Source organism: Spinacia oleracea, chromosome 3 (assembly GCF_020520425.1).
Source record: "Spinacia oleracea cultivar Varoflay chromosome 3, BTI_SOV_V1, whole genome shotgun sequence".
NCBI lineage: Eukaryota > Viridiplantae > Streptophyta > Magnoliopsida > Caryophyllales > Amaranthaceae > Spinacia > Spinacia oleracea.
In genome coordinates this window covers 108485227-108504287 of record NC_079489.1, presented here as the reverse complement: position 1 = coordinate 108504287, position 19061 = coordinate 108485227, and the positions used below count along the sequence as shown (strand labels likewise).

The window sequence follows — 19061 nt, the reverse complement described above, 5'->3', positions numbered from 1 at the left end:
ATCAAAGGCAAGACATAATGATGAGGTTGAGTTGTATTTCAATCGAATAGTTATAATGAATCGATTGAGAAAATAAATACAAGAGATATTAATAGCTTTGAAATTTTTTATAATGATAGGTGATATGAAGTTCACCATGATATTAAGTGACCTGAAGTTCACCAGAATGATAGTAGGTGACTTGAATATCACCAAGAAGTTTACAAATGTTTTGTGATTGATTCAAATATCGTAAATCTCTTGATTGGGGCAATCATATGTCAGCACGAAATGAGAAAATATAAAAAAAATACAACTGCACAGTGTATCTACTCCCCATGATCAATGTTAATCTCCAGAAGAGAACGAAAGTATGAAACATTTATTAAAAATACACGCTGAAAAGCGTATTATTAGTTGGTGAAAGATTTTATGCCCCATAATATATTGAAAATATTTTCCCAACTTAGGGGGAGACGAGCTAGAATAAGTTGGCAAAATTGAAAGATAATATATCGATCCCCATATGATTAAGTGTAAATGCCAACTGTATGTCCTCGAAGTATGTTTGGACATAAATATCTATGACTTGATTATGTTAAATTGTTACATGTTCAGATGCATAAATGTGTATAATGGTCATAGTGCTCGATGTTACTATAATGATCTTGCCAATATTTATTTAAATCTCTGCACCCGAAGTGTAGATCATATATACGGTTCCAACACAGTGATGAGATATAGATTTATTTATATGAAAAGGGCAAGATAATGCAGTTGATGATATATTTGGAAAGAAAGAAAACACTAATATACAGTGTATATATATGAAATACCCTTGAAGTGGTATAGATATCTGAAGTAAAATAGATGGCCTGTGAGAAAAGATGAATGGTACCTATTGAATAAGTATTCAGATATCATTGATAAATAGCATGCAAAATATATGTTGAATAATTTTGATGATACCGGTAGATGATGGAACCGAAATATAATGCATATGCAAGAAATAATGTATTGAGTAGGGGATTGTAAATCTATGTCTATTTCGATGTAGACATCATTATAATGATCAAATGAGCTCATGGACCTGAAGTCCAACAAGTTATGGATTTGAAATATCCACACTGTACAGTGTTTTGCATTTGAGTCTTACATTCATATACATGTATAGATAATAGGTAAATGCATCATGCATCATTCATCATACATTTAGTTTGTTTTATGTTTTTATCATGGTATGATGTAGAATTATCCAGTTATAATTTCGTAATACATGTTTCAAAACTATTGTGATGTCGTATATGAATATGCATTCAAAGAATGATTAGATGGATTTGCAACTTTATGAAAAATTTATAAGAGGAGATTCTAACTCAATTGGGCTAATAGTTGCTAAAGAAGTATATATGCAATATTGATTTAATAGAAATGTTATGAAGCACACAAATAAGAAGAGTTCCTGAAGAACTTATACCTGATGTTCATTAACATCTAGCTCTTTAAGTTTTGCATATGAATGTCAAAACATTAATGAGATATTATCAGAACTCTAAAAGAATGTTTTGAAACGTCATCTCAAGTTCTCAACCAGTAGTTTGAGTACTTGAGAGTTACGGAATATGCATATTAATTTATTCTCGGAAGAATTCTTGTACAAATATGAGTTGATTCAAAATATAAGATAAAGGTATGTAATATCCTTACAGTGTGTTTTTATTTTATGGTTCAGGAGAGCCATAAATAACACTGTTAGCTATATTATAGCTCCAAGTTGGACGATGATATTGTTATCATGTATTGCCATGAATGTATGACTTGAAATTTTATTGACGATTACTACTATTTCTAACCTCCAGAAGAAGGTATATATATATATATATATATGTCCAATATGAAAGGATACATTTTGTAATATTATGTACAAGAAAATATATTTATTTCAGGTATTATTGTCAAAAGTCTGGTGATATAAATACTCACCTAGTGCATACAAGTGAACGTTTGAAAATACAGGATATGTTTTTACATGTGGTGGTACTGCCATTTCTTGGCGTTCCATGAAGCAAACTATTGCAGCTACTTCTTCTAACCATGCAGAAATTTTAGCTATCTACGAAGCTAGTCGTGAATGTGTATGGTTAAGGTCTGTAATTCAACATATACGAGAAGATTGTGGCATATCCACAGGGAAAGAAGCTCCAACAGTTATGTATGAAGATAATGCAGCATGCATTGCACAGCTCAAGGATGGATACATCAAAGGTTCTGCAGATTCGTTCAAGTGAAAATTTGACAGACCTATTTACCAAGGCGCTTCCAACTGCTACTTTCAAGAAATTAGTTTACCAGATTGGATTGCGTCGTATCAAAGATCTCAAGTTATGTAATCACGAGGGGGAGTAGATGCGCGCTGCACTCTTTTTCCCTTAACCATGGTTTTTTCCCACTGGGTTTTCCTGGTAAGGTTTTTAATGAGGCAGCATCGTTCGCGCATTAGGAAATATTTTATTTTAAGAGAGAAATTTTATTTTTGTATAATGGACATCCAAGGGGGAGTGTTATGAAATATAATATGGATGCCCATTATACCCCCATTCGTATTTCCGGAATATTCTAGGGTTCAGTCAAACCCTAACTATTGTATCCTATATATACCCAGTATTATATGAAATAATATACAACCCTATTCTCTCTCTTATCTCTCATGTTTATTCATAACAAAAACACATTTTTTGTATAAAGTGATGACATATGTCATCTCTTTTATATTATTTTATTTTGTTGTTAAATCGTCATTTATATTCATCCTTTTCACTTTTCCTCCTTAATTAGATATTCATTTTATTTCAAAATTAATTTTATTTGTTTCACATTCTAAATTTAATTTCATTATACTCCAAATGCTTCACATTTTATTATTTCAAAGTTTGCGTATCCTAATTTATATTACATAAACTATGTAATCGAATTTTTAAATTAAGAAATTGGTACATCGCACGGGGTAAAAACTAGTTTATTCCATTACATTAAATGTACTTTATAAGGAGTATTAAACTTGGGAAAAATAAGAGTCACTCATGTTTTATCTTAGAAAACTAAAAATAAGTTGTGATAATTTTAGAGAAGTTCAAACAATTAAAACGGGTGAATGGAACACACCCTAATTAATAATGTTAACAATGTTTCAAGACTAGTATTGAAGCCCTTGCGATGCACGAGTTTTTCAATTTTCGTACATTTTTTTTCTTATTATATCATCATATATAAATAGGTGTTTTATAAATTATACCAATAATAGAAAGTTAATATAGGTCCCTATTCAACTTGGAATATAAATAAATTCTTAACATTGAAAATGTTTATGCATAAGATACTCATAGAAAAACCGAGTTTATAAAATGGTTAGTTAAATAATGGAAAACTCAAGTTAGTTATTCATGTGATCTCAACAAAGAATCATTACATATACCTTGTATAAGTAAATATTCCCTCTGTCCATATTTTTTCTTCCAAATCATTACAACAAAGAATCTTGGAGTTTCTTCCAAATCCTGTCTAAGAGAGCCCCAAAAACTGCTTTTTTCGAACGACCAACTATCGTCGGGATGCCATGATACTTCTCAGGTTTATCAACTTGCCTCATATGCAACACCTCCATCAACTCTTCTCTTTGCTCCGCACTCACTCCTCTGCCAAAAGACACCTCCGACTTATCATAATTAATTTTCTGACCGGATGCTACTTCGTACTGGTTGAGCATATCAACTACCATAGAGCATTCTTGTCAGTTAGCCCTAGCAAAGAGTAGGCTGTCATCTGCAAATAAAAGATGTGATATCTCGAGCCCATTTCGGCTAGCTTTTGCCCTGTGAAGCTTCCTTTCATGTACTTTGTGCTGGAACATCCTGGAAAATGCATCAGCAACTAGTATAAAAAGGTACGGAGAGAGGGGGTCTCCTTGACGGAGACCTCTAGAAGGTGAAACTGATCCACTTACACCCCCGTTGATGACAAAGGAATAAGAGACCGTCGAGACACATTCCATAATCAAGTTCACCCACCGGCCATCAAACCCCATAGTGAGAAGTATCTTCCTCAAGAAACCCCATTCGACCCTATCATAGGCCTTGCTCATGTCAAGTTTCATAGCAATTACACCTCGTTGAGCCTTACTTCTCTTCTTCATAGTATGAAAAATCACCATCGCAATGAGCGCATTATCAGTGATCAACCTTCCTGGAACAAAAGCACTCTGATTCTCTGTAATAATATCTGGTAAAACATTTTTTAGTCTCATGACTATTGCTTTCGATACCAATTTATAAATAACATTACAAAGAGAAATTGGTCGAAACTGGGCCGTACCAGTGGGGGATTTGACTTTAGGATCATCAAGACAATATTAGTGTTATTTACACAGCTAGGGGAAGCAGTACCGTGTAGAATACTACTAACATATGCAGTGATATCATCTCCTATCACTACTAGAATTAATGCTTTCAACGACCTATAATTAACGACGGGAGCAAAGGAATTCTCGTTAAAAGAGGTAAAATGTAATTCAAGTTAAAAAAAAGTCGCGCGGGACATCTAAAAGTTTAAAAAGAAAAATTGGATTTGCATTTTCACATTAGTGTCGTCGTTATTGTTCATTTTTTTAATAAGTTTATAAGATTCCACCAAACTCACACGAAAACCTAAGTTTATTTTTCTCTGATTCAAGATATGGCAGCGAGTGCAAACCAAAGCCCAAATTCTTGCCCACCTTTCTGTCGACTAAACCGCCTTTCATTCATATCAATCTTCAACCAGAAACAACTTCAACCCTTGGGGCATTGTTTTGGTGGTGTATTTGGCAAAGGAGACGATGTTGGTGGTAGAATCGAAATGGGTACATGCTTAATTGGTGGTGGATGATGGCGTTTTTGGTGGTGGAATTGGAATGTGTTGCGATTTAATTGGCAGGCCTGGTGGTAGATCTTCTCAATCAACTCAGATCTTCTCAATCAACTCGTTAATATTCTGGCGAGCGAGTAGGTGATTCGGCAATGGTAACGCGGGATTATTTCTTATATTCTTTTTTATTTTAATTTTTTTTAATCGTCCTTGATTTTTTTGATGCATTATGTTAGGTTAAATATGTGTATTTCTATTTTTTCATGTTTTAATTGTTAAATTTCAGATTGGAGATTTGGGTTTTTTACCAAAATTTCGAGGCTTGAAGGTAGAATTATCTCAATCAGGTAGTTAATCGTTCTGGTATGTTGATCTTACCCTTTGTTTTACTGAATTGACTTGTGTATTGATCCCAATTTGAGGATTTTTTTATTCTTCATTGGCTTGAGAGTTTAGAAACAGTAAATCAGGACCGAATTAGGCAAACTGTAGCTATAGAGGTCAGGTCATTGGTTTTCATTAGCATGAATTATTGCGTATGATTGTATGAAGCACAAATTTGGACTTTTAGAAGGTGATGGCTCTAACTCCACTCAACTCAGGTCTTAGCTTGTGATTATTTACACTTTTAGTTTTTGTTTTCCATGGTTACGAGATCACATCAATGCGTTGAACATTGGATCCCACATGAATCAAAATCCTTCCTCTACTTGATTTACTTGTTCATCTTGCCAGAATTGGTGATCTGATTGTCTTCCACTCTTTCTTTTCATTACACTTTGCATACTTATTTTTGAATTTGGTCAACTACTATACGCTTCATAGAATGAACCCCTTGATTTATCACAATGTTGGCTTCAAGAACTAAACAATGGATAATTGAAGCCTTGCTTAAAATACATTAAGGGTACAAATTTCCTTAAACTAACTGCCTCACTCATGGTTTCTTAGAACAAGCTGCTAGTTGTTCCCGTCTTCAGGGGGGCTAGAGAAAACCCAAATTATGCAGTATATAAGGTGGGTGGAGTTAACACAACAATTAGATAAGTTGTTGGTTCCGTCTTCTTAGGTGGTGCTAGAGGTTTATTAGGTGAGTTAACGCAACAATTGGTTTGCCGTCTGGGGGGCCTCTTGAATCTGATCCGTTGAAGTGCATGACAAGTAGTATCTGTGAGACTGTGAATTTGATTTGCTATAAGCTTTTAATTTCCTTTTCTTGAATGGAGCAGAGAAAGTCGTAGAAAGGCACTTCGACATCTTGCTGTTGACTTTCTTGGTGTGGAGATCCAGACTGGAGAGCATTGTCCTGTGAGTATCTTAACCTGATGCATTCATGCATCAATTCTTATTTTATATACTTTCCCTTGATTGTAGCGATTAGGAACTAGGGAGTCAACACTCAATGGATATAGTTTTTCGTGTTTCTGTTGAGAAAAGGATTATGCATATCTAAAGATGATACTCTTGCTACTCTCTCTCTTGTTAAGATATACATCGCAAATTCATTGATCTGTTGGGTGGCTCTGTTCTGGACGGAAACTAGCACTCACTAGTTACACTACCTTCATGCTTCTTATTTTAGTGTAGGGTGACTTGTTCTTTACTTGAGATATGTTATGTATCTTACGGTTCTACAACAGTGTTAGAATCTCTTCCTGTATTACCCTGTGGAGACTCAGATTCTGGTCTTTATTAATATAGGATTCTAACGGCCTGACGGCCTGAATTAAGTTTATAATGTCACTTGAATCAATTCTCACAGCTAAAAAGGCTTTGGCTTAAATTTTGGTTGATATGATTCTTGGAAACTTTGTAACGTACTTTTGGGCTCTGATTAGTTGGTTTTAATCTCCATGAGCTCGTGAGCTGTTTATTCAGTCAAGCTATCAAACATTCAAACTACTATAACTTTAATAGAAGTTAGAACATATAAAATGTGCTTTTGCATAGGTCAGATTGGCTCTTCTGAGTTCTGACCACGAGGGCTCTTCCGAAGTTCAAGGAAAGAATCTGTAGACATATAGGCTTATGACTTATGAGCCTAATATGGCTAGCAACCTTGCGAGTCGTGTGGGTATTTGTTGATTGGAGTTTTATTTCTCAATCACATGTCTGTCTCCCTTTCACCCTTGGGTTTCCCCTTACGTTGTTCTACACTTGATATATGTCAACCTAGTGCATAGGGATAAGTCAGATAACAACATTGATAGGCTTGATGGAACTTGAAGGGACTGATGGTTCATGGCTCTGAATTTGGCTTGTGAGAAAGCAGACTGTCAAGGATTTGTAGCCTTGAGATTCAGCCAAGTAATGCCCTCTTAAAGGTTTATGAAAAAATGATGATTGTTTGTGTAGCGATTTTGCGAATAAAACAACCCCCTAAAAAAGAAAGAATGTTCATAGGTCTTAACATGTAAGTCCTGTTATTTGCCCTTGTAAAACACCAGCTAGCATGTAAATAGCTGTGAATGATGCTAGAAGATGACTTGCTTTGAAAGGAAGCTATTTCGTGGTTTTTATGTTGAAAGATGAAGTTGGTGCTGAACTGGGATTAAAAATAAGCCAGTTAAATTGAATGCGCTGTCACATCATAATTTTCTTCTTTTAAGAGTAGAGGCATTTAATGGGCATTGCAGACTGAGTTAATATTATTTGTAGTACAGAGCATCAGGTTTTATCTCGTGTTGTTAAATCCTTAAAACGTAACTTTTTACAAATTAGTAAGTTATTTGAGTACCTGCTTTCAAGATTCAACTGCAGGCAAGGGAACCCAAAATAATAAAATCTATAATTTAAGGCATTGTGATACTGCAATGCAAAAACCTTATTTTGTGGCTTCTCTAAGATAGTGTGGGTAATTGGGTATGGTCATAGGTACCGACGTACCCAGACTCATTAAATGTCATGTATCTGATCTATCAATAATATAAACTTGCAATAGTTGATGCATTTTAACAATGTGTAAGGATGAGAGAATATGGACTAAATGGACTATTTCTCAATTCTGGAATATATGTTGAGTGAGTCTAACACATGGTCAGTTTATAATTCACTCCTTACGCGATGTCATTCTCTAGAACCGTTGTAATATGCCCCGGAAGTGATTTGTTACACACAATCAATTTACACTCTATATGATATTGAGGAGGAGAGGACGGGGTTTATTATTCATGGAATCAGATCTTTTTGCATTGAAATCTCATTAAATCTAATGGTGTCATATCATTCTATCGGTAGAGATTAGTTACATCTAATGATGTGTTTTCTTATTGTGCTCTTTGAGGCAGTAATATCTTGCATCTATTACATAGCCATCATCTCAATGCAATTTAATTTTCCTTTTTGGTGCAGTGTGCAAGATCGACAAGGGTTTACTTTAAGTTTGACAACATTAGTCGGTTGAATTCTAAGATTAGAGTTGATTCAGTGCTAAAGATGATTATTGATTCATTGGAGGTCACTTCTTCAATGAAAGGGCAGGTACAAAATTCACTTTTTCTGCAACTGGTTTTGATTTTTTATAATAGATATATTCATTTTGTTGTGCTTGTGTACTCCAGGAGGCAAGGGATTGTCTTTTGGGCTGTCTTTTTTGCTATGGTGCCAATGCAAGGTCTGGCAGATTGAAAGAAGAATGTGGGTCTGACAGAAATAGTCGTTAGTTACATCAAAGAAGGTAACTTTTCTTCTTCTATATCCTTTTCGGTTTTATGTTTACTTTCCCTTCCCATGATATTTAACTTTTTTTCTTCTTTATATAGGCAGCACAAAAGGTGTTTAAGTCGAAGTCTCGTAATCAAGTTGTGGACTTGAGGGTTTAGGGAGGTACTTCAATCTAAGTTGAATGAAGCAAACGAACAAAATCATGTGCTTACCAATCGCGTGGATACGATACATGAAGAAAGCAATGCAATTAAGAGCCGCATGAGTTCAGTTGAAGATGAACTTAAATCATTTAAAGACGTGTTACTACAACGGCTCGAGGCTCCAAGAGAGGACACTTAATCTATTTAGATTTTATTTTGTTATTTTAGATTGAACATGAGTTATTTATTTATTAGTTTTATAGAGTTTAAAGGCAAGGGGATGTGATTGTTGGGTTCACGTAACTTGAAGTTCTATTGTCAATAATTTTTTGAGTAATGAAATTTTCATTTGTTTTAATTGATTGATTTATGGTTTGTTTATTGTCTCATAGTGAACATGTAGGCGTTTTGAAGAATTTAAATAATGTTATTATGATTGCAATATTAACTACATAATATTTCGTCGGTATTGCCATAATTCATTTTTTTTTACCGTTGGAGTGACATTTTACGAGGGCATTTTTGGTCGTTATTGCTCAATTGTTCATTGTGAATAAGTATTTAACGACGAAATATCATGTCGTTGTTATTTTTTAACGACGAAATAATAATTCGTCGTTAACTTTTAACGATGAAACATTAGTTTGTCGTTAACTTTTAACTATGAAATCTTGAATTCGTCGTTATTTTTTAATGACGAAACAATAATCCGTCGTTAATTGTTAACGACGAACCGATAATTCGTCGTTAATTCTTAACGACGAAACAATAATTTGTCGTTAATAATCGTTAATTATTAACGACGAACATCGTCGTTAAAGCCAATAACGACGGAACCTGTTACAACGAACATCAAGACCGTCGTTGAAGGTTTTAACGACAAAAATTGAGGCTTTTAACGACGAAATTGTTCGTCGCTAAATGTCCTTTTTCTAGTAGTGTATAATGTGCCAAAACCTTTGATAAACAATTGCATGCATACCGTCCGGCCCCGGGGCCTTGCAAGGGTGCATTTGTTGGAGTGCGACGTGGATTTCCTCTTTTGTGAATGACATTAATAAGTCTCTGTTTACTTCATTTGTAATGATAGGATTTACAAATTGTAAAACCTCCTGAAAATCCCTGCAAGTGGGGTTCGCAGTAGTAAACAACTCCTCATAATAGCTGGCAATAATTTTCTCAATGCTCTCCTCATCCGTGTGACATTCTCCAGTGCTATCCATCAGGCTTGTTATCCAGTTTCTCTTCTTTCTTTGGGAAGCCTTGTGATGGAAATATTTTGTGTTTTGATCCCCATCCCGCACCTCCGAAACACGAGACCGTATGTACCAGTATGCCTCATATTTGTCATTCAAATCATCAAGTTTCTTTTCTAGCATCATGCATTCTCCACAACTATCTACTGTCACCATGCCTTGTTTGAAGGAAATAATGCCCTTGGTCCAAGTATGCATTCTATGTTAAGTCTAATAAGTGCGGTTCAGTATTAATTAACAAGTTAATAATTCAGTGAGATCAAGTGAGCTGAATGCCTAGCTAGAGGCCGCTTCAATTCAAGTGGAATTAATGATATTAATCCACGGCTTACTCTTGACTGAACCCGTAGGGTCACACAAATAGTACGTAAACGGATCAAGTATTTAATGGCATTAAATACTCCATCTATTGATATTCGGAATCGACGGATCTTGGTTTCAGTGGGAGCTGAGATCGTCACAGGCAAGAAATGAATACTCCGGAAACGATGATATTGCCGGAAACGGAAATATGGATCGTATCGGAAATATAAATATTATCCAAGTCGTAGATGTTGCCGGAAACGGAAACATGGTACGTATCGGAAAATATTATCGGAAATGGAAATATTGCCGGAATCGGAAATATTGCCGGAAACGGAAATATTGTCAGAATCGGAAATATTATCGGAATCGGAAAATAATTCCGGAAACGGAAATATTAAATATTTGTTCGAAACGGAAATTAATTCCAGAATCGGAAATATTAAATATTGTTCGTATCGGAAATGAATTCCGGAACCGGGAATTTAATCGGAAGCGTATCGTACGAATTAGCATCGGACGAGGCCTGCCGGACGAGGGCCCAGCACGAAGCCAGGCCATCGCCCAGCAAGCCAAGCGCGCCACACGAACAGCCAAGGCCACGCCAGGCCCAACGCAAGGCCAGGCCCAGCAGGCCATGGCAGCGCGCGCAGCGCGCGCAGCAATGGGCTGCGAGCATTGCTGCAGCTCGCGTAGGGCTTGTAGCTCGCGTGGGCCGAGCGGCCGTGTGGGCTGTGCGCGGGCATGGCCTACACGCTTGCGGGTCATGCTCGTGTAGAGTTTGTGTTCACATACGAAACCAAAAGAGTATAGGATTTGTTTAATGACTAAAATTCCTAAATCTAAAAGATAAATTAATTAAATAAGAATTCTACTAGGATTCTAATTTAATTAATTCGTATCCTAGTAGGATTCGATTACTTATTCCATGGTCTATAAATATGAGTTAAGGGGTCATAATTTATATCGAGTATTCAAGTATTCAAAGTGATTTTTGAGAGCAAAAATTCAGTCATATAATTGCCTACAATAGCCGAAAATTCTAAGTACCTTAAGGGCGATCCTAGTTGGTCAAGCTTAAGGCGGATCCGGACGTGCTGTGGACTATCTACGGAGGGACGACACTTGGAGTTCTAAAGACTTGTTCTTGTTCGGTTCGGGCGCAGCTAGGGAGGGCACGCAACAAAGCGTATGCATCTAAACTATGCTAAATGATTATGTGTAAATAATATGCTTTCCTGGCTTTATGGTTTTTCCGCATGATTTATGTATTGTCATATGTATCATAACCTAACAGTGGTATCACGAGCCTCTTATTATTTTCATAATCTAAATTGCATAAACATGGTTAAATATTACAAATTTGCAAGAATTAAAAGGGGTGATTAATTTTCGTAATTGTTAATTAATTGCAAATTGCGTTTATTTAATTATACGTACGCAGTTTTTCGGCAGTTTCTTCGTTACTCATCCAAATCGAGTGATTTTTGTGTCAATTCCGCATGTAAAAGGCATTCTAAAATTTTGACAAAAATACGTTTTTTCGGCCGAACCCAGAATTCTCAAATTCGAAGCCTAACTATGACTTTTCGGAGGTTTTAGTTTTTCGAATGCAAAATTTCGTAAATTTAAGATGTTAAATTAAATATTTGCGATTCTTGTTGATAAATCTTGAATTTTTGATTGACCTACTGTATATGTTTAACAAGTTTGAATGCCTAGCCTTGTTAATTATGCAATCAAATTTGTAATTATGATTAATTTGTTGAAAATTGGAATAATTTAGAATTAATTTGATTTTCATAATTAGTTATAATTTAATTAGATACCTATGATTAAAAACCACCATAAAAATTGTAAATTTATGTTAAATTTTAAATTTTATGACCTAGACTTGAATCCATGTTAATCGGAAATCAATTAAATAATAAATTTTCGATTTTTCGCCCTAAAATTATGAAATTAATATTATTTATTAATTTGTCATTAATTTTGAAAATAAATTCTTAATTTTTATGCGATTCGCTCATATAACTTGCAAGCACAAAGCAATGGACGCTACGTGTTACCCTTAAGGGGTGTTGTATAGTGCGGGCATGCGACGACGAGCAAGGGAGCTTGTCGCCCATGCGGTACGAATGCAGCGAGCAAGGGCATGGTGCACGAGCACAAGGCAGCAGCCCTGCCTTGTGTCGTGGGCTGTGAGCAATGGGCGCATGGGCAAGGGCGAGAGCAAGGCACGAGCAGTCGCGTGTGGGCAGCAAGCGTGTGCGCCACAGCGCCCACTGCCTCGCGCAAGCATGCGGAGCCTCGCGCGCAGCGAGCGCAAGCTCGCGTGCCACGAGCGCTACGCACAGCGTCGATGGCTCGCGCGCAGCGAGCGCCAGCTCGCATACTGCTGCCTCGTGCGATGAGAGCAAGCTCGCGTGCGGGAAAGGCAGGCGCGCAGCGAGCGATGGCTCGCATGGATCGAGCGCTGGCAAGCGAGCGCAGCGAGCGATGGCTCGCGTGCATCGAGCGCTGGCGCGCGCAGCGAGCACCAACTCGCGTGTTCGATTGATGCCTTGCGATGGTGAGCAGAAGCGATGCGACGCAGCGCATGGGCTGCGCGCACATGGCCAGCGATGGCTGTGTGCGTGTGGCCCATGGGCGTGCGTTGCGTGGGGTTGTTGCGTTGCGATTAGATCGTTTTGAAATTTTAATTTGAGATTTTCAGTTTACGTAATTTTAATTAATTTTAAAATTAATAATTTAAATTATTTTCTTGGATTTTAATTTTGAATATTGTAATTATAATAAAATTTATTTATTCTAATTATTTTACTAAAATTAAAATCATGAATTAATTTAAATACGACTGAAAATAAATTAAGTTTGTGGATTCAATTATAAATTTATATGAGCTTTAAATTTTAATTAAATTTGTATGTTTCCGGTTAGACTAGAAATACATTTTTATGTTTAGAATTAGTAAAGCATATGAATTTATTGGTTTAAGTGGACCCCTTTTAGTCATATACTCTTGATTAGGTCTACAAATCCTTAAGGTTAAAACAATTTGATTAGAATTAATAAGGACTGAATAATTTGTAGATTATTGGTGCCCTTGATTAATTGCTGCAAATGTTTATATGATGCATAATATGTTTTACTAACCAGCTATGTGGGCTATTCATGATAATGAATGGGTGAATGGTATATATTGTATATGTACTGTTTTGCAGGTTATGAAGTGACTGGTATGGCCCAAATAGGATAGAAAATATGGTCTGCGTACCATTAATTTGAATGTAATTAGTCTAAAGTACCAAAATTGTTTTTCAATTCAAATATGGTATGCGTACCATCAAATAGTTGTAATTAGTTTAATTATAGCTTATCCTATTTGAAGAAAATGGTGCCTCCCACGGAGATTTTCGAGACGGACTTAGAAGTTGAAGCTTCAAGATGAAGTCGGGCCATTCTAGATCACATTTATCTTATGCATGCTTTAAGTTATTTATTGCTTTAAATATGTCTTAATTATGCATGAGATTGTGGCTTGATTATGTTGCATGATTAAGGATTTTAGTTCACTTAAAATCTAACCAACATAGTAAGAGCCTTAAGTTCCAAACTTAAAAATTGAGTTAAAAGGTGCCATGCCAAAATATACACTTGCTTGGATATTTTTTACATCAATCTAGTAATAGTTTTCGCTCAGCGAGGTGTTACTTATTGGTCCTAAAGGGGCAAGGTACACAAATAATTGTGAGTACATGTTAGTTTTGGTGAAACTCAATGATATAAGTAAGGAGTCCTTTTATGTCGTGGCAAAATCGATAGGTTTACCTAATAAGTTCTTAGACGTATCTATCAACCAAGAGTAGTTTCTAGACTATTAGCAAAAGGCTTTTGCTTACCTAAAATGTTTTAGAATTGAGTCGACAAACTGTGCCTAATTCTTCAATGGTTTTAGGGTCTTGGAATCATTTTATTCACACCTGCCGGAACAATAAATTCGAATAAAATGCTAAATAACTTGTTGAAATTGCATGATTGCTTTAATTTTCAAGTTATTACTCATGATAAATGTTTAGACTTTGCATGCTTCAATGTATGTTTTAATTATTGTTTATAATTAAATATCTTGCACTGCAGTAAATCCTTTTAGAAAGGTAACAGTAAATTTCCTCGATTGGTAGTGAATCCAAGAACGATTCACGGAAATGAGAGAAAATGAGCAATTTAAAATGTACGTTTCTTTTAGCGACTTTTATGGTTGTTTTCGAATATCAAAATCGAATGGCAAACCAATTGGTGCTTGTGAATTCAAAATACAATGTAGTTTTGAGATCATAAAGCATTGAGTTTAAACGCTCAGCTTTACCAATGGTTAACAACCTAAACTCTTTTTTCCATTTAATTCTCGAATGAGTCTAGTCCCTAGACATTCGAATAGATCGATGCTTAGAGAACTTTAGAAGCTTCTAGTAAGATCATCTAGTTGAAACAAAATATTCAACATAAATTAAAATGGTAAAGAACCTTGTTGGTGACATTGGACATGTCTAACAAAGTATAAAAGTCAACACTAAAGAATTCAATTCTTAAGACTATAAGAAATGGTACAAGAAATAGGAAAACGAGGAACAAATGAAAGGAATTTACAATTCCGTTTCTACCTATAAGTTTATGTTTAAAAGAGCAGTGACCTAGCAATCAAACTTCCTTGGTATCATATACCGCTTGAGGTTCTTACTTCGGTAATAACTCAAACAATGGAAGCTAGGATACACTAATGACCTACAAGTGGGAAATGAAGCATGACAATGCTACATTAGTTGTAGGGTCATCTAGTTTGTTTTAAGTCCTTTCAAAGGCTGGAACTTAATGGTTATTTTGTTCCATAATCAGCATACCTAAATTTCTGCTTCAAACACAGAAAGACTCACATTCAGAAGAACGAAAAGAATGCTTGTTTGTTTGTTTATTTGAATGAAATGGTCAATTACAGGTTGAGTCAATATGCTTGATTAAAACAAACAACTCTTTAAAGAACTTTACTAGGTTCAAATCAACCCCTTGATTTGAGTTCCACTAATCTTTGGAATTGTTTCTTAGACCATATCAACAAGTTAAACTTCAAAAGCTCTATTTTGATGGACTTTTGAAAGTTCATTGATTTCTAGATCAATTTAAGACGACTAGTCTTACTTGTTGAAAGTAACAAAAAATATGAACTATTGTTAGAACGCCTAGACAATAGAGTTCACAGCTAAAGAAATATTTTATGACTTTATTATTTCACATGGACTTGATTGAACATAGGTTTATTTACTCAATGTGATATAAGTTTGAATCTGTTTGGCTAGTTCAAAGATTCATAAGTATAAAATCCGCTTGGCAAGAAATCATAAAGATCTAGGTTCGATCATGTTGATGATTACTTGAGACCAAAAATGATCATCAATGATTGTGTGTTGCAATTTCACGATCTAGCTCCATAAGATATGACATATCTAAGTTGGAATGATTGAAGTCAATTAGTACTTGATTCAATCAATGATGGATCATAAAGACTTTTCCTATAATTTCTAAAACAAAATGCTCAACTACCACCAAACTAAACCAAATTCGTCAAAGCTATTGAAAAGTAATTTCAGGATAACTTTTCATAAAATATATCTAGAGAGTTACAAAACTCAGTGGGAGCTTAATGTTTGTCATTTGACAAACTAAGGTCCAAGTATAGATATATGTTTCATAGTGATTTATTCAAATGAGACACAAGGGTATTGTTTCTACCACGAATTTTTGAGAACATAATGTTTGTTTGCTCGAAATAATGTCCTTTTGGAGATTCGTTTCCAAAATGAAAAGTGGGAGAAAATAGACTTCGAAAGTTTCTGAGGCGAACAACAAACATAAACGGACATTCCGGAGGCTTTTCGAAGTGCTTCAGAAAATCCGAACTTATTCTTTAAAAACTTTAGAAGTGGCTTTAAAGAATAGACATCTCTTAGAAGACTTTACAAGTGCTTCAAGGAGAACAGAATATTCAAAGGACTTTCAAGTGGCTATTGATATTCTATTGTTTGATGCTCTATACCCAAGTAGGCATAGAGTTCAAATCACTAAAACTATGCAATTATTCTATTAGATAGTGAAGAAACCTACAACTTGCAGTCAAACTATTATCATGTAGATTAATGAGTTTGTGACCTGTAAGAAAGCTATGACGAAACCCAGATTCCCTAAAATGGTTAGAGGCCATATATAGACTCAAATGTTTTAAATGGTTAGAGGCCATAAAACATACTCAATGTTTTGATGACAAAATTGAAATTTTGTTGATTTGCAAGAATAGTTTCACACCTATTGGTTGCAAGTTTGTTTTAAGGATAAAAACCATCAAACATGAAATTGTGTTCACAACACAAAGCTAGATTAGTTGCTAAAAGGTTACAAGAAAATTCACGGTGTGGATTGTGTTGAAACCTCATGCATAATCGTAATGCTCAAGTCTATAATTCAAGCAATGATTGCATATTGGTACATATAGCAATTGGATGACAAAACGTATTCCTCAATCAAATGTTGGAATAAACTATGTACATGGTATGTCATAGGATTTGTGGATCCAAATAAATGCTTGAAAAGGAAAGCTAGCTTATAAAATCTAAGTACAGATTTAAGCAAGCAATTGGGAATTGGAATTGTATTTTAGTGAAGCTAATAAGTATTTTAGTTTCATAAAATGTACATGATTCTTATAGATTTATAAGAAGTTTAGTGGGAGTACGTAAAACTTATTTGGTCCTATGTATATCACACACATATCTCTCTATTGAGAAATAACATTCAAATGCTAATGACTTAGATTTGAGATTATTCATCAATGATGGACCATGGCGGAACTTAGTACATACTGGGTATTAAGATCTATTCACAAAGATTTTATATTATTGTTTTGGATTAAGTAATGGCATTTACTAAATCAAACACGAAATACTCCATTGGAGATATTCGACCCATGTGAACAAATCTAAGTAAAGAATGTTTGAACTATGTATAAGCATTTACTAAGTTAAACATCAAAGGATCTAAGTAAGATTCTTAACCTATATTATATGTCAAAGAATTTAGGTGGATTTAGTATCTACTGAAACTAGATGAGCTAAAGTTACATGAATAGAATTCAATTGGAATTATTCTGCAAAAGAATTGATCATGTATGATATAATATGAGGATCGCCAAAAACGTATCGTATGACTTTAGGCATGACGAACATATACCAATCTCTATTGATCTAAGTAAAGATCAACTAGATTGAGATCAAGAATACTTATGGTACTTGAAAAGGTACATAGGAATAGTTCTTGATTCAAGGAAATAAAGATATGCTAAATATTGATGCTACACGCATAAACATTGGCAAATGATCAAGCAAAGACCCTTTGGAGTTAACCATTGACAAGGACGAGCTAAAGAGCATCGTGTTTCGAAATGGCAACATGGAATGGAGACCATGAGTTGTTGCGTGGGAAATTAAAATATTAATTTCTATGTTCTAAGATACAGCTGGAAAGTCTTCCACATATCTGTGAACTGCTTGGATAAGCAAATCCAAACAAAGCATCACTAGCAACCTAAACAGTTGAAGTAAAAGTACTTATTGCCTAAGAAGCAATAAAACAGAGTTGTTTATATTAATGAGTTCTTCATTGAACTTGGGAAGATCACATGTCTGTTGACTTAATGGTTCTTCATTGCAAAATGCGTAGTACCACTAATGTAGCAAGAAAGACTAGATCACAAAATAAACATACTCAAAAGATCTTATCATCATATCTCGAAGAACATTCGATGAAAAGGATCGATATTAAGATTGGCAAAGCATGATAACTAAACCTATGCAACAAGTGAGAAGCAACACTTACATTGTAGCACTGGAAATCAAGCATAGCTTTGAAATTCCATGAACTGTTTTAGAAGATGGGTTTGAGGCCCATGGTTGTAAAACATTGGGGTTGAACATTTATCATATATGAAATGTATTTTCATATTCCATTTAATCTTGGTTTAGTATTAAATGATGAGTCCCTTCAATTTGACGAAATATTCAAGATAAACTGTCAGGACCAGTCCTGTGACTAAGAAATGTCTATCAAGTGAACTTGAATGTCAAAAGTTGAAAATGGTCCCTGGTCGGAGTTTTCTATAAAATTGGACGCATAGAAAACGTTAGACGACTAGAATGCAAGATGACTAGTAGTTCTGTTTCTTGAACTATGTGGACATGGCAATGTCATAATCATTTGCATAGATACTTACTTTGAGAAGACTAGTATCGGACAGACCTATGAAACTTTACTGTAAGAGATGAAAATCTGTCATAAGTAAATTTCATTAAAATTATTAGACACTAAATCCTCAATACCTGAGTGATTTGAGATTACTTGTTTGAGAACAGGTTGCTTTGACGTTGACCAACCGTCGTGAGTGGGCTGCTGCTCGCGCGCACGCATGGGGCCCATCGTGGCTGCCGTGCGTGTGTGTGCAAGTGTTTGTGTTCGTGCACGTTTCCTAAAACATGCAGAGTTCGGTTAATGATTAAATTCCTAATTCTATTTGATAAATTAATTAAATTAGAGTTCTTATAGGATTCTAGGTTTAATTAATTTGTATCTGAATAGGATTTCGATTCCCTTTCCATACCGCTATAAATATGAGGCTAGGGCTCACAATTTATAACACAAGTTTAAAAGTATTCAAAGTAAGTTTTTGAGAAAAAAAAATTCAGTCACACATTTGCCTATAAAGTGCCGAAAATAA

General features: G+C 35.1%; 1 protein-coding gene and 1 long non-coding RNA gene across 3 annotated transcripts; one reads left to right on the top strand and one right to left on the bottom strand.

Annotated features, from left to right (window-relative positions):
* Window positions 1-3766: 3766 nt before the first annotated feature.
* Window positions 3767-4279, bottom strand: LOC130469951 (secreted RxLR effector protein 78-like). The gene has a single exon (XM_056839494.1). The coding sequence runs from the start codon at window positions 4277-4279 to the stop codon at window positions 3767-3769; it is 513 nt and encodes a 170-aa protein (XP_056695472.1).
* Window positions 4280-4630: 351 nt separating this feature from the next.
* On the top strand, window positions 4631-9046 carry LOC130469253 (uncharacterized). Of its 2 annotated transcripts, none has more exons than XR_008929676.1 (6): window positions 4631-5033; window positions 5165-5225; window positions 6108-6186; window positions 8230-8358; window positions 8439-8554; window positions 8640-9046. It is a non-coding gene; the product is annotated as an uncharacterized lncRNA (long non-coding RNA). The 2 variants fall into 2 exon arrangements; XR_008929677.1 differs by having other exon boundaries at window positions 5165-5241.
* Window positions 9047-19061: the final 10015 nt, after the last annotated feature.

Bases quoted from the DNA above. Each gene is read 5' to 3' on its own strand.
- LOC130469951 (XM_056839494.1), bottom strand. From the start codon at position 4,279: ATGAGACTAAAAAATGTTTTACCAGATATTATTACAGAGAATCAGAGT.